This window comes from Myotis nattereri, assembly GCF_964212035.1.
Source record: "Myotis nattereri genome assembly, chromosome: 2".
In the NCBI taxonomy this organism is placed as follows: Eukaryota; Metazoa; Chordata; class Mammalia; order Chiroptera; family Vespertilionidae; genus Myotis; species Myotis nattereri.
In genome coordinates this window covers 196,642,092-196,663,596 of record NC_138076.1, presented here as the reverse complement: position 1 = coordinate 196,663,596, position 21,505 = coordinate 196,642,092, and the positions used below count along the sequence as shown (strand labels likewise).

Sequence of the window (21,505 nt, the reverse complement as noted above, 5' to 3'; positions counted from 1 at the left end):
GAGACGTCCTCCCCGCCCCCCAAAGCGTCAGGGAAGCAGGGAACGCCACTTAGCAGTTCGTGCGCTCTCGGACGCCCATGACCCTGGCTGGGCTGGGGGTGGGGGGTGGGGAGCCCTTTCCGGGTCCTCAGACTCCCAGAGAAGGGGCGGCGGGGATGCGGGAAGAGAGGGAGGGCTTGTTTTGCCTGGGGATGTGGGAAGTAGGCGCTAGCCTGTTTCGCGGTTTTTTAAGCCCCTTGGCATGCCCTGACCTGATCAAGAGAGTCAACTGCTCTCTGGAATGTTCCGGGAGAAGGTGGGAGATTGCTTCCCAGAGGAGGCGTGTGGGTGCTGGAGGGCATCAGGGGGGTCACGCAGGGAGATGAAGGGCAAGCTCCGGGAGGGACACGAGGGAAGCGGGGGGCCGAGATGAGGAGCGCGCGTGGGGGCTGAGGCGGGCGGGACAAGCTGGCAGCGAGGCAAGGAGGGTGGCTGTTTGCACGAAGGGATCCCTCCCGGGGCAGACGGCGGTGGCGACCGGGCCGCACGGGCTGCACCACCCGGCTGTCAAGCGAGCGCGGGAGGGGGGGGGGGGGAGAGGGGGCGGGGGGGCGGGCGGGAGGAGGAAGGGGTGGAGGTGCGAGGGGAGGAGGGCTGGCACCGGAGCGCCGCGGTGTCGGTGCAATAAAAATGCATCCCATGGAACTGCCGGTGGAGAAGGACTGGACCGAGACGCCGCAGCCGGAGGAGGTGGTAAAAGCGGAGGAGGACGCCCAGGAGACGACGGCGGTGGCAGAGGCCGGGAAGTGAAAGGTCTCGCAAAGTTCAGCGGCAGCTGCGGCGAGCGCCGAGCCCGGGCTAGCGGCGGAGGAGCCGCGGGACCGCTCAGCCGGGCAGCGCGGCCCGGCCGGCTATGGTCCGGAGCTCCCACCGCCCCCGAGGTGCGCGGGCCTCTCCAGGCCAGTGTGCAAGGGTCACCCCGCCTCCCGGCGCGACCCCGGCCCGCAGCTCCCGGTCGCCGGCGACCGCTGATCCCGCCTGGCACCCCGGGAGAAGGAAGAAATAAAGAGCCCGGGTTCCTGCGGACTGTTGGCGCTTCATCCCGCACCCGGTCTCCCCGGCTCCTCCCGGACATGGGGAGCTGCGCGCGGCTGCTGCTGCTCTGGGGCTGCTCCGCGGTGGCCGCAGGTGGGTGGTGACGCGCCTGGCCCCCCACCCCTCTTCCCTCGCTCTTAGGTACTCCGCTCAGGACTCGGGGTGCAGGGGAGTGCGCTTCGGGAGCGCCGAGCTCAGCTCCCGAGGATGAAATGAGTGGCCATGTTCCGCCTCCTTTCCCCGGTCTCCGCAGTTTAAAATAGTATTGATTTTTTTTTTTTCTTTTGCAACTGCGCTACACATGCCCTTGGATAACCCGATATCGTGGGTGCGCCCTGCCGGAGATACATGACCTTGGTTTCTTTCTGGGTTTGGGTTAGTGAAAAACTGCCTTTCCACTTTGTGAGGGAACAAAGGACCAAGCTCGCCATCCCCCGGCACTTCATGGCCTGAGGAATGATGGGGAGGGGTGGCCCGGCGACCCTGGGCGCGCGTGGGCCAGGGCTGCTCTCTCGTCGGGAGAGATGCCTTCGTGCCCGACCTCCTGCGGAGTACTCCGGAGCCAGGTAGGGACACCGGGGCGAGGTGAGTGCCCTCTCGCCGGGGCGATGGCTGGAACGGAGTGAGACCCGGGTTGGGACGGGGAGCGGTGATCGCTCTGGGTTGCAAGGAGCGGGCTGACCGCGCCTGGGGAATTGGTACCCTGGCCGAGGCTCCGCGGGAGGTCGGAGGCGGGTCTGCTCCCTGTCTGGGGAACGGGAAGACCGGCAGGGGCGTCGTCAGATGCGCTCTCCCTCCCACTCCCATCCCGGCTTTCTTGGGCTACTCTTGGCCACCCGTTCCTAGCTCGCCCTTTCTAAGTTTGGGAGCTCCTCCTGCTCCAATCCCTCCCTCTTGACGGTCGCCTGGTTTCCAATTAGGCATAAGTGTAGCTCAGTGTGTTAGAGGGAAAGAAAGTGAGGGACTCGTCAGCTGTCGGGTCTCTCAAACACATCTCCCTTGCTCCAGAACGGAGAGTGTGGGCTGGAGGGACCGACTGGTGGCTAGCGAGCATCGTTTTCCCCTTCCCTTTGGCTTCTTGCACTCTGCCCCGAGATGCTGGCTCACAGTAAAAGCCAGGCTCTAGATTCTAGAATCTGCATCCCAAACCAGCCAGACTCATAGGAGCATCCTCGCCATACTTGACTGGTCACTTTCTTAGCAATGATTTCCAAGTGTCTTGTCCACCCACTATTTATCTGGCTTCTATCTTTTCCGTACTTCTTGTTAGTTTAGGTGCATTGAAAATTATCCAGTACTTTACCCAAGGAGCCTTAAAGGTCCGAGATTTTACTTTATTTCTTCCTATTTATGCACCCCCTGTGTGGACTTATCCATGCTCCCCTAACCACAAAGTGAACTTTAATAAACCTGTCCCTTTCCAAACCATGTTACAGCAAAAACATGAAAGCAATCAAGAGGTTGTAAATAAATATCACAAGCTAAGTGTTTAAAGTCAAAAATACTTGTACGGGCAGTATATGATTTTCCCTGAAATGCTTTACAGGTGAGTCATAGCACATTGTGTGTTTGGGTGATCCTGGCCACAAGCAACTGTTGCCCCAGCTAACCAGAGTCCAGGCATGATGCACACTTGGATGTGACGTGTAAAGAATATGCCTCAGGAATCCCTTTCTTTTGGTTGCAAAGGCCATGCAGGGCTGTTGATCCTCCGTGTGTGAAATATCTCTGTTTTAATCTAAGCTGTCATTTCAACAGTGCTGTGATAACAGTTCAGAGGTGCTCCTTCTTCAGAAGCACAAACGTTCAATTAGCCAGAATTTGGGGTTTCACTTCCTCTTCTTTCTTTCCCTGTCTGTTTTAATGTTTAAAATAGATGATCTTACTTACAGTATTCATAATTAAAACAAGAAACCCAAATTAAAGGATTATAATATATAGTCGGGATGTTAATAAGTGGATAATGCTTATCATTTTAAGTAATTTTGAAACATTAAAGTCTGTTGGATCTTTGTTTGGCTGGAATCGCATGTTTCTTTAAGAAGGTGCTTCAGTTCACAAATAATGTTTAAAGGTGCTATTGGTGGCAGCCAGTCTGTAAGCATTCTCCTGTTAAGCAAACAGGTAACTACTATATAACCTGTCCTAGTACTCAAGAGGCAGAGAGCATGTCAAATAAGCTTCTCTGACATTTGGCAGTTTAGAGGGTTTTTTTCTTGGTTATATTTACTTAATATTAAAAATAGCTATTGCACATCTGAGTGCCCATAGTTTCTAGCTTTGCCTCCCAAATGTGATCCCATTGTCTATTGATTAAATATTTCACATTGCTTTTCCTAGCAAATTCGTCCTTTCATATATATATATATATATATATATATATAAAATTGATTTTTTACAGAGAGGAAGGGAGAGGGATAGAGAGTTAGAAACATTGATGAGAAGGAAACATTGATCAGCTGCCTCCTGCACACCTCCTACTGGGGATGTGCCTGCAACCAAGGTACATGCCCTTGACCAGAATCAAACCTGGGACCTTTCAGTCTGCAGGCCGACGCTCTATCCACTGAGCCAAACTGGTTAGGGCTGTCCCTTCATATTTTTGGTTTAACAATGTAATAGATTCAACATTTCCTCCTTAATGCATTCTCATAAATATGTTAGATAATGCTAATGACTGAAATTAGACTTAAAAGACTAAGTTGGATGACCTTAAACACATTATTGTTTGGGGTGTTATTTAAGTCATGATATCAAAAACAAATAAGTATATTTCAAATATAGAGAATGTCTAGAAAGCAAAGTACTTGAAAAGGGTTAGGCCTGTTATCTTTATCCCGGTGTTCCCACTTTCCTTCCTTTTGCCCTTTCCCTAAAGTGATTTTATTTTCCTTCATGTGAATTTTGCATCTGAGCATGAAATGCACACTCCCACACTTGCATACACAAATGAGGTATAAATACAGAGTGGTATTCATGCTCAAATTTGGTAGGATTTCCTCTTTACTGAAAGTCTCAAGCTCTTTAGGGGTAACTTGACTGTTGAAGATGGACTAGGTGGACAGAAGAGCTTTCCAGATGGGTTTGTCTTGAATAACATATGCTTTCCCTTCCCCAGGGCTGAGTGGAGTAGCTGGAATGAGTTCACGCTGTGAGAAAGCCTGTAACCCTCAGATGGGAAATTTGGCTCTAGGGAGAAAACTCTGGGCAGACACCACCTGTGGTCAGAACGCCACTGAACTGTACTGCTTCTATAGTGAGAACACTGATCTGACTTGTCGGCAGCCCAAATGTGACAAATGCAATGCTGCTCAGCCTCACCTGGCTCACCTGCCAGCTGCCATGGCAGACTCGTCCTTCAAGTTTCCTCGCACGTGGTGGCAGTCTGCTGAGGATGTGCACAGAGAAAAGATCCAGTTAGACCTGGAAGCCGAATTCTACTTCACTCATCTAATTATGGTGTTCAAGTCCCCCAGGCCGGCAGCCATGGTGCTGGACCGGTCCCAGGACTTTGGGAAGACATGGAAGCCTTACAAGTACTTTGCAACTAACTGCTCGGCTACTTTTGGCCTGGAAGATGATATTGTCAAGAAGGGAGCTATTTGCACTTCTAGATACTCCAGTCCCTTCCCGTGCACTGGAGGAGAGGTAAGGGCACACGTTTAAGTCTACACTGTACATAAGGTAGAAAAATGTTACCAGCCCACATTTTTTTAAAAGTATGAAGGTATACTTGTAGCAACATGAATGAAATTAGAATTTTTCATGAGCTTTATTTGTCATAAATTATTTCTCGCCCTTAGACATGGATGTGTAGTCATTTTCAAGCAGGTTGCCCACTGACTGGGTTTAAGTTGGAATTCTAAGACTTTAATTTTTCTTTTTCTTTTTTCAATATCATCATTCTGCTTAAGAGGTTTGAAAGGCTAATAATTTAATCAGTGAGAAGGACTACTTACTGTGCTTCTAAGTGGGCAGGAGTTACTGAGACAGCCTGTTCCTGGAGCCCATGCTGGTATCTTCCTGAAACTGTTAACATAAATAGGAAGTAAATAAAAATAAAGCCAAGGGAGGAAAAAAAATCTGTCAGAAGGATATGTTGTATAACAGTGGAGTTTTATTGTTAAGATTACAAGAGTGCATGGCAAACAAACGAAGGTAGTTTTGATTTTGTTTTTAATGATACAAAAGTTATTTCCATACTCACAGATACATCAACCAATTCAGGGTCTTGGTTCTATCCTGGGCCCAAGACCATCCCAATTTTATTCTGCAAAACAGCCTCCTTAGCTATTAGTCCCTTTTCTATATAGGGTGATTTCTCTTTGTTTCATATTTCCGTTCTCCTAAGGGGGAAACAGATCTTTTAAACTTATATGGATGTACCTAATATATCTCCAGATATATGAAAAATTTCAGAGAAAATTGGGTGAAAGCAGATTAAGAGAATAAAATACCTTCAGAAATATTGATTTATAAAAAAGAGCAGAGAGGAAGTATGAAATTTCTAATTTTGGTACATGTCATAAACACAGATTAAATAAGTGGTTAACTTAGGGGTGATTTTGCCACCATCCCCCTTCTCAGGGGACATTTGGCAGTGTCTGGAGACGTTTTTGCTGGGGAGAGGGACACTACTGGCATCTAGTAGGTGAAATCCAGGATGCTGCTAAATTTCCTACTGTGCACATGACAGCACCTCTCCCATTCCCAATAAAGAACTATTAGCCATAATGTCAATAGCATAAAGGTTAAGAAAGCCCAGACAAGTTGTTAGGCATACATCTAATGCATATAGTACAATGGCTACAGAAACTAAGAGAGGCACTCTTTTAGCAGTCATCTATATGTCTATTTGCAGATTTCCCTGGTGATAGTATTTAGTAACATTTATTGAGCCCCTACTATCCCAGGCACTGTACTCAGTGCTAGTAATTGTGCCTTTGGTTTGGGTAGGGGGGGGGGGCAGTGCTTGCCTGGGGCCTTGTGAAAAGGTGGGTTTGGGAAACTCTCCCCCCACCCCACTACCAAAGGCACATATGGACTTTGCCATGTGATCCAGCTATTTCTTCTGTGTGCACTTTGCAGACCAGGAATAGTGCCACTGGCACCAGAATGAAAGGATGTGGCACACACAGTACACAGACTATTTTCCATTTTTCTTCACGGTCCCTAAAGTTGGCTTAATATTGTAAATCCATGTGCACCCTACCATGATAGGCATTTTTAAAGATACCAGGAAAAAAAAGAGACAGATAAGTTAGACTCTTTGTTTTCTTATGTGGAGAACACTTGCTTGGTGTTGCAAACAAATGAATGGCTTGAACTCTCAAATTGCTTTGGAATTGATCCACAGGCTGATATCAGCTTCCTACAGCTCAGTGCTACTGGGCCATGTGTATCTATGAAGCAGCAAAATACAGTTTCAGTAACCAGATGGCAGGCATGCTTGCTTAGCAAACATTATATTGAATGCATTACAGTGGCCCAGCAATCGCTTAGAGATGACTAAGGTAACATTTAGTTAACCTATAGTAAAAACAAAGATCTTATCTTTTTAAAACACAAACTACTATTGTCATCAATGCTTACATCAAAATTTAAAGCAGATAAAGACTAAAATCTGTTAGTTATTCCAATGTACAGTCGCATTTTAAATCTAGTTTTTACATTTTTTTCATTGTAGTTATTTCAACAGACATATTTCAATGGCAAACAACAAACAAACAAACAAAAAACATCAAATGCCACCTAATTCCCTCGAGAGCAAGATTTTTAAGTGTACATTAAACTATCTGGAATTTCCTCCCTTAAGAGGGCAGGTTGGGGAAGGAGTATTTCCCTCCTGAATTAGAGAGTAGAAGAAAGTCTTCCTCAAAGGAAAAACCAGGGCAAGCCTTCCCAGAAAATACTATTAACCCACCTCTTCTATGTTGCTCTGGAGTATCAATTAGTTTTAAGTTATGAATTAATTTCACAGTACACCTCTGTATCATCAATCTATACCTTTGGAAATGGAGTGATGAGAAAACTAAGCCAATGAATCTAGTATCAAATAAGTAGTTTCAAATTTCATTTATTGCTTATTTATAATATTACAGACCTATAACTTCCTCCATTCTATATAAGACTTAAGACTTCTCAAGATATTATCCTACTACTTAGGCTAAGATAAATATATCTCATAATTTATTTCCATTGTTTATTCCAAAATACTTCTTTGGGCTTTTCAGGCCTTAGAGAGCCTGTAGTTTCATGTCTAACACACCAGATACCTACATTTACAGAACTGAAGGCACCAGTCATCCGAAAGAGGACTTTAAAATTGTAGGCCTAAAAATCCATCCAGAAGAATACTTTTAATTTTTAAATAATATGTATCTTTATTGATTTCAGAGGGAAAGGAGAGGGAGAGAGAGATAGAAACATCAATGATGAAAGAGAATCATTGATCAGCTGCCTCCTGCATGTCCCCCACTGGGGATCGAGCCCGCAACCCGGGTATGTGCCCTGACCAGGAATTGAACCATGACCTCCTGGTTCACAGGTCAGTGCTCAATCACTGAGACATACCAGATGGGCCAGAAGAATACTTTTAAAATCAAAGTTAAGTCTGCTATAAAGAAACTTCCTAAACTGCCTGGCTGGCTGGTGTGGTTCAGTGGTTGAGTGTCGACCTATGAACCAGGAGATCACGGTTCTATTCCTGGTCAGGGCATTTGCCTGGGTTGCGGGCTTGATCCTCAGTACCGGGTGTGCAGAAGGCAGCAGACCAATGAGCCTCTCTCATCATTGATATTTCTATCTCCCTCTCCCTTCCTCTCTGAAATCAATAAAAAAATATATTAAAAAAAACACACAACACTTCCTAAACTGACCAGCAGTTTCAAAGAATGGGGTAGGGCTATCCTAAAATGTGTCTCCTTTATAGGAGGGCAGATTGAGATTCAGAGATAAAAGTTAGTTATGTCATAGAGCAAGGACTAAATCATAAGTCTTCTGGCTTTAAGTCTATTATTTGTTCCATAAAAACTATATTCTTTTCCACTATCGATCCCCAAGAACTGCTCACAGAGAGATTATATGCATATCTCTCTCCTTGCTCACTCTCATAACAATTTGTTATTCATTTGTATATGACAGGAAGGTAAGAAAGAATTCACCCAACAACATTCCTCAGAACAGGAATGTCCTCTGAGATGTCACTGGTGTTCTAGGAATAGAGGTTCCATTCCAAACCAGGTTGGGAAACACTGACTGGGCTTAACAAAATTAAACATTTATAAATACATACATATTCACATTATTTATCCTGTATCCCCAAGTGGGAAATATAGGCTGAAACACTTCCAAACTCATTTATCCATGGGACCCTCTTTTTTTAGAACTGCAGTTGCTCTCTCTCAGAACTCCAGAGATCCCCAGAGCCCAACTTGGGAAATGCTTGGGTGAAGGTATAAAGTGCTCCCCAAAATCCTGGCAAAAAGCACAGCCAGGGGAGATGTTGTTCAAAGGGTACAGCATTTCAGTTATACAAGATGAATCAGTTCTGGAGATCTAATGAACAGCAAACATGACTATCGTTAACAAGACTTTATTGTATACTAGAGGCCCGGTGCATGAATTTATGCACGGGTGGGTTCCCTCCGCCTGGCCGGAGATCGAGGCCGATCGGAACCCACCTTGCCCAAGTCCAGATGGGGCCGACTGGGGCCAGGAGGTTGGCTGGCTGGCCCCCATCGGGGCCCCTCAGGGCCGCTGGCCTGGGGGAGGGACCACGGGAGGTTGGCTGGCCACAGGAGGTTGGCTGTGGGAGCGCACTGACCATCAGGGGGCAGCTCCTGTGTTGAGCATCTGTCCCCTGGTGGTCAGTGCGCATCATAGCGACCAGTCGTTCAGTCGACCGGTCGTCATGGTCTCTTAGGCTTTTATATAGAGAGATTTGAAATTTACTAAGAGGATAGGTCTTAGTGTTCTCACTAAACACATGCAAAAAAGTAACCATCTGAGGTGATGCATATGTTAATTAGCTTGAAAATGGTGATTATTTCACAATGTACTAGTATATATATATCCAGTGATCCAATTGTACACTGTAAAAAATTCTTAATTTTCAAATATACCTCAACAATTTTTTTTAAAAGACCCAGACAGGCTTGGTGCTTGGCATGGTTAGACATCAAGGCCCTCTGTCAGTTGGGGACTTAGTCTCCTATTTAGTTGGAGCAATAGATAATAATCACCTTGAAGCTAAAGATGATAGGTTAATTAGGCTTTTTCAGGATGAAAAGAAGCACCTCAGATTAGCTCTGGGTAAAGAAAACAAGTAAGTGGGGAGATGTCGCAAGCTATTTTAGGGCCCACACAGTCAGGCCTCATGGAACTGAAATTTCAATTATCACTCTTTAGGAAACAGCATCGTTTCAGTGACTCCAAAGCAACTCTAAAGGGATGTAGTTGTCATCTCCTTAGAAGTTAGCACCACTTGCTCCCTGTTCTATTAACTTATTATTAGAAGAACTCTATTCAGAATTGGATAGCAACCAACCAAACGGCATGGATATTTTTTTCCAGGGCATTATGAATATGGAATATTTTATGGGAGGCAGCAGCACAGAGAAGCCAAGAACAGAGGGGGTTTGGGTCTCATATGAAGCACTAGGCAAGGATTGTTAAATAGGGTAAGGATTGCATCGGTCTTATTTACCCCTGCATCCCCAGCATTTGCTTGGACCACAGTAGGCAATTAATAAATCTGTAACTGAATGAATGAACACAAGAATGACATAAAAGCAGGGGTGAGTAGGAGAATATCTTTAAATGACACAGATGGAGGACTGAAATGCTTGGGTAGGGGATATGATTCAGAAACCCTGATCTACATGGAGAAGCTGAGTTGGTAATAATAGGGTGAGGAAAGGCGATTAATGAAAGATCTTAAATAATATTTATTCATCCATTTATTCATCAAGTAATCTTTGAGTTTCTGTGTCTGATCCCATTCCAGACGCTGGGGATATAGCAGTGAACCAAAGAGATAAAAATTCCTGTCCCCATGAAGTTTAGGCTGCAGTGGAGGGAAGGGGAAGATAGAGAACAAATAATTAAGTAAAATATACAGTATGTCAGAGTGCGATGGTAAATCAGAACTAAGGAGAAAATAAAACAGGCTAAGGGATGGCAGGGAAGGGCTTGCTGTTTTGAAAGTGATTAAAAGATTTGATAGAATAAACCACGATAAGAACTTTGAGCTCCCGGCAAGCTTTCAGGAGCGAACAAAATCTGCAATTAAGGGTTTCATTTCTTCCCATCTATAGATATGGGAAAATGAAGTTGTGTGTTAAAATGACAAACATTGGTAAAAATCCCTCTGACTAGTGTTTCTTAGAATGAGAAAAGGAAGCTAAATGTCATCGATGGAAAAGCATATGACTGATGAGTAATCTGAAGCCTAAAGAAAGTTAAGTGACTGACTTGTGTACAATTACTCCGCTGAAAGCTGTACTTCCTGATGTCAAGCCCAGTGCTATCTGCGCTAGGTTAAACTTCCTTTGTGCCATGCCAGGTAGTGTGAAAGGTACAAAAACTATATGCATTCCTTTCCTTCACAGTTCTTATAATCTCCTGGGGAAGAGAGTAAATATTGCAATTTATAGACGGATTTATTAAATAACATGATATAGCACATGCTTAATTTCCCCAATATGTTGTACAGATAATATGCCTTTCAAGATTCAAGTATCTATTTGTCTATTTAGGCCAGGGGTGGGAAACATCCGGCCTATGGGCCATATAAGGCCCGTGAAATCATTGGTTTGGCCCTGCCAAGGCATTAGGGGTGAGTTAATTAAGTGTTTGACCAAATATAGCAAGCTAATTTTTTTAAGTTGATAATTTTGTATGGCCCAAGAATGATGTTATAAATATCCAAATGGCTGTTGGCAGAAAAAAGGTTCCCCACCCCTGCTTTAGGCCATTGGAAAGATTATGTTCCAATACCTCATGATAAAGTCAGTATGGCACAAGTGTTCAGAAAATGATAAACGACTTACTCAGGTTTATACAGGTATTTACAGTTATAATATGCTAAGCAATATTTCGGATTTTTAAACTTAAAAGATAAAGCAAAGTAGTACATGAGTAGGACTATTTTCTAATTGGTCATCTGTTTCTTTGGTCACTGAAATCTGCGCATGCCTATTTCTGCAGCATCAATGGTCAGGAATCCTAGTGGCAGCTAATATCAGTTGAAGCCTTCCATGTGTCAGGCACCCTGTAAAGTACACTGTACCCCTTATTCTCACAAGAATTAGTATTAGACCCATTTTACAGACAAAGACACTGAGACTTAGTGAGTCTAAGAAACCTGTTCAGAATCAAATAAATAATAGCTAACCTGAGCTGGGATTATTAGCTTGCCTTAAAATCATTTATATGATTAAGCTTTATTATAAATCCAAAATATAAAAAAGCACCAAATCCTACACTAAAATTAAATTGCTATAGCAATTATTAGGTATTATATACCACTTACTGTTTAACTGATAATTTGTAAATGGTTGCATGAACTTTGCATAAAAAAGTAGATGTTTTTACATTGATAGGAAAATTATCTACAACAAATAAAGACTGTTTGCACTTAGAGCATTTAAAATGAGCTAAATGTGAATGAGTATCAAAGTTCTTCTATACCACTTTGCATAGTTTTGATTGGTTTGTTTTAGGGGTGAGGGGAGTACAATAGTTTTTATCAAGACAGTAACTGCTTTAAGCAATTTTTCTAACTTAGTCATCCTATGTATTAATGTTTTACTTTGAAGTATATTCTCTGCTACAATTTTGTTGAACTTCCTTGAAAAATAGAATATTGTGTATATTTGTTTAGAGTGCTTCAATTATCCACTCCCTGGGGCTGTATACCTTTCCTATACGGGTGAGGCTAGAGATTTATAACAGCGCATTTCCCAAAAATACCTTTAGTTTAAAGAAAACCCACAGGGTGGTTATCAATTAAAAGTGTTTAAAGAGGTGACATAAAAATTAGAATAACCCCAGAGATCAAATCAATAAACTTTGATTTATTGATTTCAAAAGAGGATTTTTTTCCTCCAAAAATGCCTTCTTTATAGCTATTTTAAAAAATCTGTTTAGCATCTTTTTGCTTAGTATTTGTCTGATTCAATGGTTCAACTTTGCCACTATTTGGTTAAAATAGTCTTGAAACTTTGAGATAGAGGATTTTAAATGCTGTGTTATTAATTAATGGATTACATTGAAAAATTAAGGCTGGACAATGAAGAACAGTTGAGGAGCAGGCACCTGGAAGTCGGGTATATCTGGGCATACATGTAATGGAGAACCCTACATATTATAATGGGGTTATTAGAAGTTGGGGCTCTGGAAGATGAGGGAAATGAATCATGCCAAAGAATATGTAAGTTACTACAGTGTCTGAAAAGTTGGTGAATGTAATCTCTCCCTCCTCTGCACTGCCATGCACTTTGTGTCACTCACATGTAGCTGAAACATCATGTCCCCTATCTCTTCTACTCCTGTAGTGTTTGTTTCTTGAGTAACTTTGTCCCTTCTATCATTGTATATGTCCCTTCCAACCTCTGCACCTAGCACACTTCCCCTACAAGGCAAAAATGTCCGAAATACGTTTGTTGAATTGAATTACATGAAAAGAACTAACTATACAATCATAATACTGTTTATTAACTGTGTGGGGTGATATACATCTAAGTATTAATCTTTTCAAAGTAGTCATGATTCATTCATCCTTTCTACAAATATTTGTAAAGTATCTACTATGTGTGAGACACTATTTCAGGAGTTGGGGATACAGAGAAGTTGAAATTTTCTGCTCTTGAGCTTATATTCTAAATGTAAGGTGCTAAAGAATGTAAAATATATAGAATGTTAGGTAGTGATAAGTGTAAATAAAAAAATAAATAAATAAAGCAGGGAAGGGAGCTAGGAAGTGGGGAGGGCTGTTTTGTTGTTGTTGTTTTTAATGTTTAGATAGAGCTCTCAGGGAATGCCTCACTGAGACTTTTGAATAGGACCTGAAAGAAAGAGAAGTGAGCAGTGAGCACACCTAGGGAAAGAACAAAGGCCCTGAGGAAGTCTGCCTGGTGCCCTTAGAACTGTGCGGATGCTAGTGTGGAGTCAGAAGGGTCAAAGTACAGTGTAGTAGGTGAGGTCAGGGGTCAGAGATTATGGGGTACTGTAGGTAAGGAGATACCCAGGATGACCCAAATTTATACCTAGATCAGTTAAAGCCTGTTAATTATTTTTAACATCCCCTTTCATTTTTAAATTGGTCCCAATTTGAACCATAAGTGATTATTTGAAGGCCATTGCTTTTACTCTGAATGACACTGGAAGCCATTTGAGGTTTTAAGTAGAGGGGTGATATAATCAATGTATTTTGAATAGGATCACTCTGACTTGTAAGCTAAGAAAAGATCAAAGTGGGAAGGAGGGAGACTAGTTAGAATGATATTGAAATAATTTAGGCTAGATTTAATGGTGCATGGACAGAGGGGAGCTGTGGAAATGGTGAAGAGTGGTTGAGTTCTGGATCTATTTTATGGAGAGAGTCAATAGCATTTGCTGAAAGGTTGAATGTGGAGTGTGAGAGAAAGAGAGTAGTAAGGATGTTTTTAGCCTGAGCACCTGGGAAGAGTAGAACAGCCATTTACTGAGATGGAGAAGATTCTAGGGGGAGCAGACTTGGAGAGGGATGCCAAGAGCTCATTTTTGGACACATTAAGTATGAGTTGCCTATGAGATATCCAAGTGGAGACACTCAGTAGGTAGTTGGATCTGTGCGTTTAAAGCTCAGAGGAGAGATCTGAACTAAATATATAAATTTAGGAGTCATCAGTTTAGAGATGATATTTAAAGCTGTGAAACTGGATGAGATCATCAAGGGAGTGGGTGTGGATAGGAAAGAGGAAACTCCAAGTGCTGAGCCTAGGGCAGGATCAAACTGCCATTACCAAAAACACTTCTGAAATGGCCAAGGTTTACACGCAAGCCAGTCTCACCAATCTATTTGCCCAACAGTTGTTGAATTAAGCAGCAATATGAATTGAATAACATTGAATTACCACAGTCAGAACAGTAGGTGTGCATTTTAAAATGACAAGTGAGAGAGAAGGCATGAGAGCTGCAACGTGAAGCTTTCAAAAGACAAACCAAAACAAATACGGGAAAGGGAAAGCACTGATTGGATAACAGATGATGACGGAAAAGAGAGAGGAAACAGTATAGATGGAGAAAGATATCTTTGAAAATACCATGCTGAAAGAGAAATGTTGACTCTAGGGGGCCTTCAAAAATCTCTTCAGGTTTAAGGGCCTTGTATTCATTTTAACTCATCCAACTTGTGTGTTGTTTTTTTTCTTTTTAGACTCAGAATTCAAACTATAGGAATTTAATTTTGGAATGCCCCTGGGTCATCACAGTACTGAAAATGAAATTAAAAGATAGCATTGTACACATTTTCTCTGCTTAGTATGTTGTAAACTTTGATTTGCAGAATTTGATGGAGAGTGTCTACCTAAGGCATGAGAGCTATGTAAAAATCTCATTTAAGTGTTTAAAATGTCAAGATATGTCTTATTAATGTTTTAATTAGTGTTTACTGTATTAATGGTTAATTGTTCTGTTAAGAGGGAGAAGAGAAAGCCAACATTTAGAGATCACAGTATAATGTGCAGTTACTGTGCTGGGCCTTTCATACACATCTCACTTAATCGCTATAGAACACACTAATTTCTTGGATAGTTTGTCTTGTTAACAAAAACACAAAAGAACAAAAACACAAAATACCAACCCTCTCTCTGTGTCATATTTATCTTCTTTTCCTAACTGTCTTGCAACTGACAGAGGAACAGAGTCTTTCCAGGTATCACTAAGTTTGCTGATGTCACTTTATACTTTATAACCACAATTCCTAAAACAAACAAAAAAGTATGAAAAATATTCAGATGGTTTCTGCATGACATCATGTTTATTTGAGCTAACACTGTATCTTTCAGCTGCTATTGAAAGAGACTTCGTTTTAAAATTGAAGATAGAAAATGTAGTCACTTTGTTATACCGTTTAATCTTCATGAAGAATTATTTTTTATTTCAGCCAATCTAACCCTTCTGAGGTCTTTGGGGTTTTCCATTAATTCCTTTTGTAATCAATGCCTCTCTCATATTACATGTCCCAATAAATAACCTCTGACCACCTTCCCCCACCGCCCCCCCCACCCCCCCACCCCCCCCCCCGCCGCCGGCAAAAAAAAAATATAACCTCTGGCCCCTTCCCCACCTCCAAAAAAAAACGCACAAAAAAACAAAAACAAAAACAAAGTCAATGGAGAACACATCCAATGATCTATTAGAAGAACTAGGCAGCTCACTCTCCAGGAATCCTCCTCCTTGTTGTTTCCCATTCCAATATACCCAAAGGGATGCACACCCTTTTGTAACAATAGCTCCCTCTCTGATGATTATCAAAGTTTAGAACAGTGGTTCTCAACCTTCCTAATGCAACGACCCTTTAATACAGTTCCTCATGTTGTGGTGACCCCCAATTTCATTGTTACAAATTGAACATAATTAAAGCATAGTGATTAATCACAAAAACAATATGTAATTATATATGTTTTCCGATGGTCTTAGGCGACCCCTGTGAAAGGGTCGTTCGACCCCCAAAGGGGTCGCGACCCACACGTTGAGAACCGCTGGTTTAGACGAATGTAAGGCCGCTGGGGGATTTTCTCTGTGGGAGGGGTATAGTGAAGAGGTATAGTTTGCAAAAACAAAGAACAAGATGATTGTCAACTCCTGTTCCCCAACTCCCAACTCCCTCGCTTCCCATACCCTGTCCTTTTCTATTTATTTCTTCTGGCCATTCCTCCCCCCCTCCCCCAAATTTTCATTTGTTTCCTCCAAGCATTTACTTATGTCACATTAGACCACTTCTTTTATCTCTTCTCTGGTCCCAAAATACCTATTTGTCTCCAAAAATGAGCATGATACCTAGCCTGTTCCCATGATCTTCTCTCTGGAATCTTCTATCAGTTCTCTCAACTCCATTGCCCCTGTCTTTCCATCACACCCCAATTCTAGATCAATCCTACTGTTCACCTTCTTGTTCTTCAGCCAGACAGCTGAACTCTAATATGAAAAATAATAACACTTATACTGAGAAATGCTCTACAAATTTAGGCTTTCCAAGCTCCAATTTGGCCCTCAGACTTCCCTGGAAATCATTTTTTCTTCAGCTCTCTTTCATTCCTTTAGCGACTCAGTGTCTCTCTTTTCCCTAAGACCCCTTCTCACACCCATTGTTTGCTCTCAGTTAAAATGCTTGCTTCTTATCTCACTGAGAAAATAAAAATAAAAACCTGTCTAACACAGAGAGGCCCATCAAAGTGAAAAGCAGAGATCCATTTCAGTTTCTTTCTCTCCTCAGCCAAATTCAGTCACTCACCAAGTCCTATCCCATTTTGCTACTGGAGTCTCCCTCGAATAGGTATACTTCTCTCCACCCCTACAGCTACCCTGGCACAAACCACCACTGTTTTTTTATCTGTATACATTATTGCACTAATGTTCTCCTAAATGGTCTCTCCAGCCTGTTTTGCTTGAGTCCCAATATATTTTCTATATCACACTCTGAAGGATCTTTTTAAAATCCAAAATAGCACTTTCCTGCTTAAAACTCATCAGTGACTCTCCGGTTCCCTCATAACATAGTCCACATTCTTTAATGAGGCATGCTAGGCCCTTTCTGAATGCCCCTTGGCTTTATTTCCCATTACTGCCTCTTATACCCTCACCTCCAGCGGTATTTATTGAACTACTTGTATTATTCCAAGGTGCCAGGCTCGTTCTTACCTTCTGACCCTTGCACACATGATTTCTTTTCCCAATGCTCTTCTCTTATACTGCCCTCTCATTCACTTAGCTAAATTATGTGGAAAGATACAAACCTATCACTGCCTATTGGAGAACAGTGGAAAGTACATGTAAAAGTTACCTTGGGGATTTTATTTTTCATCAGATTATTGGAAATGATTAGATAAGGGCCCTCATGCATCTGCTTCTTTGGTGTTTCCAGTTGGGCTTCTTTTCACAATGCTGTGCTGGGTGGAAGGTGATTGTTTTGTGATTCTGCAAAACAACTGTCTTGTGACAGTGCCTCTGGACACTATGGATTCACTTGGATAAACCACCAAGCTTGTCACTCCCTCTCCCTAAGTAAGAACTGCTATTTCAAGTAAGACAAATCCAAATTACCTGCATTTCTAGAGTTGGGAGGAGAAACTAGCTTTGAAGAGAAAGGTTTCGATATTATTTTCTTTGACAAAACAAATCAAAAAAACAACAATAAAACTTTAAAAAAACAACCACCAAAACTCTTGTAAGCTATGTCCCTTTCCTGTTACCTGACCTTCACTGTGGTATAATCCTGCCTTCAAGGAGTTCACAGTCTGATCGAGACTTTTAAATTGTTGTCTCTTAAGTAAAGGATGAATAGTAATCAAAAGGTAGGGAAGGGAATTCCATGGGAAAATGCACATGTATAAGGAAAGTCAACTCTTAGAATGGCTAGAGAGTACAGTATGGAAGGGTAGTGGGGTAGAGAGAGGGATGGGGGAAATGAAGCTGGCTCTGGAGGCTCAGGTCAGATTATGCAAGGTCAAGTGAACCAAGTATTTTGGACTTGATCCTGTGGGTAGTGGAGATCAATCAACATTTCTGCTGCTAGGGACAACATAATCAGAAAGACAACTCAGGGAGCAGTATGAAAGATTCTTGAGCAAAACTTACGAGATTAAATTTAATAGCTTTAAACATAAATTCCTCTTTTTAAAAATCAACTGTACTATCACTAGAAAGGTGTGACTTATCAGCCATTCATGTGAAAAAGACCTGAGGGTTTCAGTTGATTGTAATTTCAATGTGAGTCAACAATATATCAAGACTACCAAAAAAGCTAATGCAATCTTAGGCTACGCTGAAGAAGAATGTTCCAAACAAAGGAGAGAATAGTCCTTCTGTTGTGTTCTCCAGTTGAAGCATAGCTAGAATATTATGTTCAGGCCAAGGATATTTCTATTTAGAGAAAGCTGAATAGGACTGGTGAGATCAATTAGAAACCTCATTGCAAAATGAACAATTAACTTGGGATATTTCTCCTATGAGAGAGGATTTATGGATGCTCAGGCATTGCTGACATTCTTCAGATATTTGGAGAGGGATTAAATGGACTTTGATACTTGCAGAAGGCAAGAATATGACCAAAGAAAGACTTTCTTAAAAACTGGATGTATCCAAAAGACAAAGAGAGCTCCCTTTAGTTTTCCATCCAGGAAATGTTTTGGTAAAGTCTAAATGATCACCAGTGAGTGATATTACAGACAGGACTCATGTACAGATTTAAAGGTTTGTGTCAGGGCTCTATAATGCCCCATCCACCTCTGGGTACATAGATTATACCATAGGGTGAGTAAATGACTGAAGAAAATCCTTTACATCCAAACAACTCCAATAGCAGAGGTCATGGACTGGGCACTGCTCAGCTAGTCATGACAGTCTTTCTGCTAGGTAGACAGAAACCCTCAATTTTGGTGTAAGATGAGTGGTCCTTTATAACCATTGCACATATGTAAGTTGCTTCACTGACAAAGAAAGGGAAGGCAGGGAAAAGCCAAAGAAGTCCCTCTTCTTTCAGTCTCTATCTTGTTGTTTTTTAAATATATTTTTTATTGGTTTCAGAGAGTAAGGAAGAGGGAGAGAAAGATAGAAACATCAATGATGAGAATAATTGATCTGCTGCCTCCTGCATGCCCCACACTGGGTAGCCTAAATGACTTTAATTTAGAGAACTTAGATTCTTCATGTGTAAATTGAATCAATGTCAGAAAGAATAAGATAAGGCATACATCTGTGTCATAAGTGGCTACTATATAAGTGCTAATTATTATTATTTGATTACATTATCAGTGAAGTTGTTCATCAGTCATTCAACAAGTATTTGAGTGCATACTATGAGTCTTGCATTATCTCAGGCTCTTGGGGTACAGTAATAAACAAAAGCAGACATAAAAATGCACTCTAAAGCCCAGGCAAGTGGGCTTTTTTAGAACACAAACCATTTATCAGTTAGTGGCTTCTCATACTAACATAGATTAATTGTCAATGTTTATATTACTACTAGAGGCAGAATTCGTGCACAGGTGGGGTCCCTGTGGGTGGCCTGCAGGGATCCAGCCGAAACCCACAGTTCAATGCCGCCTGAAGCTCCCACCTGCCACTCCCGTTTATCCCGGCCCCACTGTGCCTGCCACGGGCTCGTGCCCGATCCGTCCTGATTGGGAGAGGCTCGTGCTGCTGCAGCAGCGCTCACCAGCCATGAGCCCTGCATCTGGTGCCCTCCCAAGGGGAGTGACCTGCGGGATCCCTCCCAAGGGGTACTGGATTGCGAGAGGGCACAGGCCAGGCTGAGGGACCCCACCAGTGCACAATCGGGGCCAGGGAGGGACCGCGGGAGGGCTCCAGGGCATGTCTGGCCCATCTTGCTCAGTCCTGATTCTCCGGACCCCCACAGCAAACTAACTTACCAGTCAGAGCATCTGCTCCCTAGTGGTCAGTGCACATCATAGCAACTGGTTGACCAGTTGACTATCTGCCCCCTGGTGGTCAGTGCATGTCATAGGAAGCGGTTGAGCAGCCTTAGCATATCATTAGCATATTACACTTTGACTGGTTGTTTGGTTGTTTTGCCCTTTGGTCTATTTGCATATTACCCTTTTATTATATAGGACATAATGCTATGCATTACTATACAGGGTCATGAAAGTTGGACAGTAAAGAAGGCTGATAGGGGAAAAAAATGATTCATTTGAATACAGTGTTGGAGGAGACATCTATGGATAACCTGGACCACCAGAAAGATGAACACGTGGGGCCTAGAGCAAATTAAGCCTCAAATATTACTGGAAGCAAAAATGACAAAACTGAAGCTATCCTACTTCAGGCACATCCTAAGAAGGCAGGGTTCTTTAGAAAAGACAATAATGCTGGGGAAAATAGAAAGCAGCAGGAAAAGAGGAAGAACCAGTATGAAATGGATTGACTCATAAAAGAAGCCACAGGCATGTGCGTATAGGAGCTGAACAGGGGGCTGTAGAGGACAGGACAATGCAGACATCCTAGGTCTCTAGGAGTCAGAGCTGACAACGACATGTAACACACACATGTTTCTAGGAGCATCAGGGGGTCTACATTCTTGCTTAGTGCTTTTGGACAGATATTTAGTTAGAGAACATGAGTTTGAGTCATTTAATAGTTGGTAAAGTTAATATAAGAAATTACATAGCTTTTTATTAAAGCAGTAGCCCAGTCATCTTCATAGGTAGTAAAAAATAAACTGGAGGGAGTCAGATTTAGAGAAAATGAACAAATAGATGTACAAAGGACAATTTATGTCTCTCTGTTCCATATTTTAGACTTACGAATCTACTGTGACACTACAAATTCTTTTTAAACTATACTATGAATGTCAAGTACTAGATAAGGAAATAAGTTTTTAAAGATATTTTTAGATGGCAATGTTATGATAAGATACAAGAATGAGCCTAAAGTAAAATTTCTTATCAAAACTGAAAAAAATGTAGCCACCTACACCTTGTTGGTATTTCAGACTGAAAGAGGAATTTCCAAGTGATTTTCTTAAGAGGTTGCTCTGTAGTGAAATTAGAATGAGCAAGGAGAGTTCAGGTCGTGTCCCTCACCTGGATTCCCTATTTTTTTGTTAAGAATAGATACTTTGTGATTTTGTATGGCAGGTTTGTTGTTAAGATTAATGGTCTTTGAAAGTAATATGCTTGAAAAAGCCTTTCTTGAGGTCCTGTTCAAGTCAGTTAGGGAACCATAACATATTTACAAGATTATTAATTTGAAATATTGTAATCATAACTCACAAGCACCTGTTTATCAAGCACTTGCACCAGGCACATGTGGAAATTCAAGGCTGGATATTCAGTGATGTGCCATTTCTGCTCCTTTTGTAGCTTTTCTTCTTTAAAAGCCCACTTGATAAGGCATTAACTACTTCATAGGGTCTAGCAGGTGCTGTGTAACCAGGAAGATAGGTTGCCTATGGAACTGTCCCCTAGTAGTTATCCTTAAAGGCCATCCTATATAATAAACCCCTAATATGCAAATCGACCAAACAGCGGAATGACTGGTCGCTATGACTCACACTGACCACCAGGGGGTAGACGCTCAATGCAGAAGCTGCCCCCTGGTGGTCAGTGCGCTCCCACAGGAGGAGCACTGCTCAGCCAGAAGCCAGTCTCCAAGACTGACAAGCACAGCGGTGGTGGCAGGAACCTCTCCCGCCTCCGCAGCAGTG

The 21,505-nt window shown here is 42.3% G+C and overlaps 1 protein-coding gene across 2 annotated transcripts in view; it reads left to right on the top strand.

The window, feature by feature from the left end:
• The first annotated feature begins 595 nt into the window (after nucleotides 1-595).
• The window catches only part of NTN4 (netrin 4), a 110,898-nt gene continuing 89,988 nt past the window's right edge, over nucleotides 596-21,505 (top strand). Inside the window, exons 1-2 of one of the 2 annotated variants that reach the window (XM_081084455.1) lie at nucleotides 596-1,167; nucleotides 4,193-4,722. In XM_081084455.1, the coding sequence (XP_080940581.1) occupies nucleotides 1,113-1,167; nucleotides 4,193-4,722 (585 nt within the window). In that variant the 5' untranslated portion in view covers nucleotides 596-1,112. The remainder of the gene's footprint in view (nucleotides 1,168-4,192; nucleotides 4,723-21,505) is intronic. The other variant, XM_081084456.1, reaches the window with a different exon arrangement.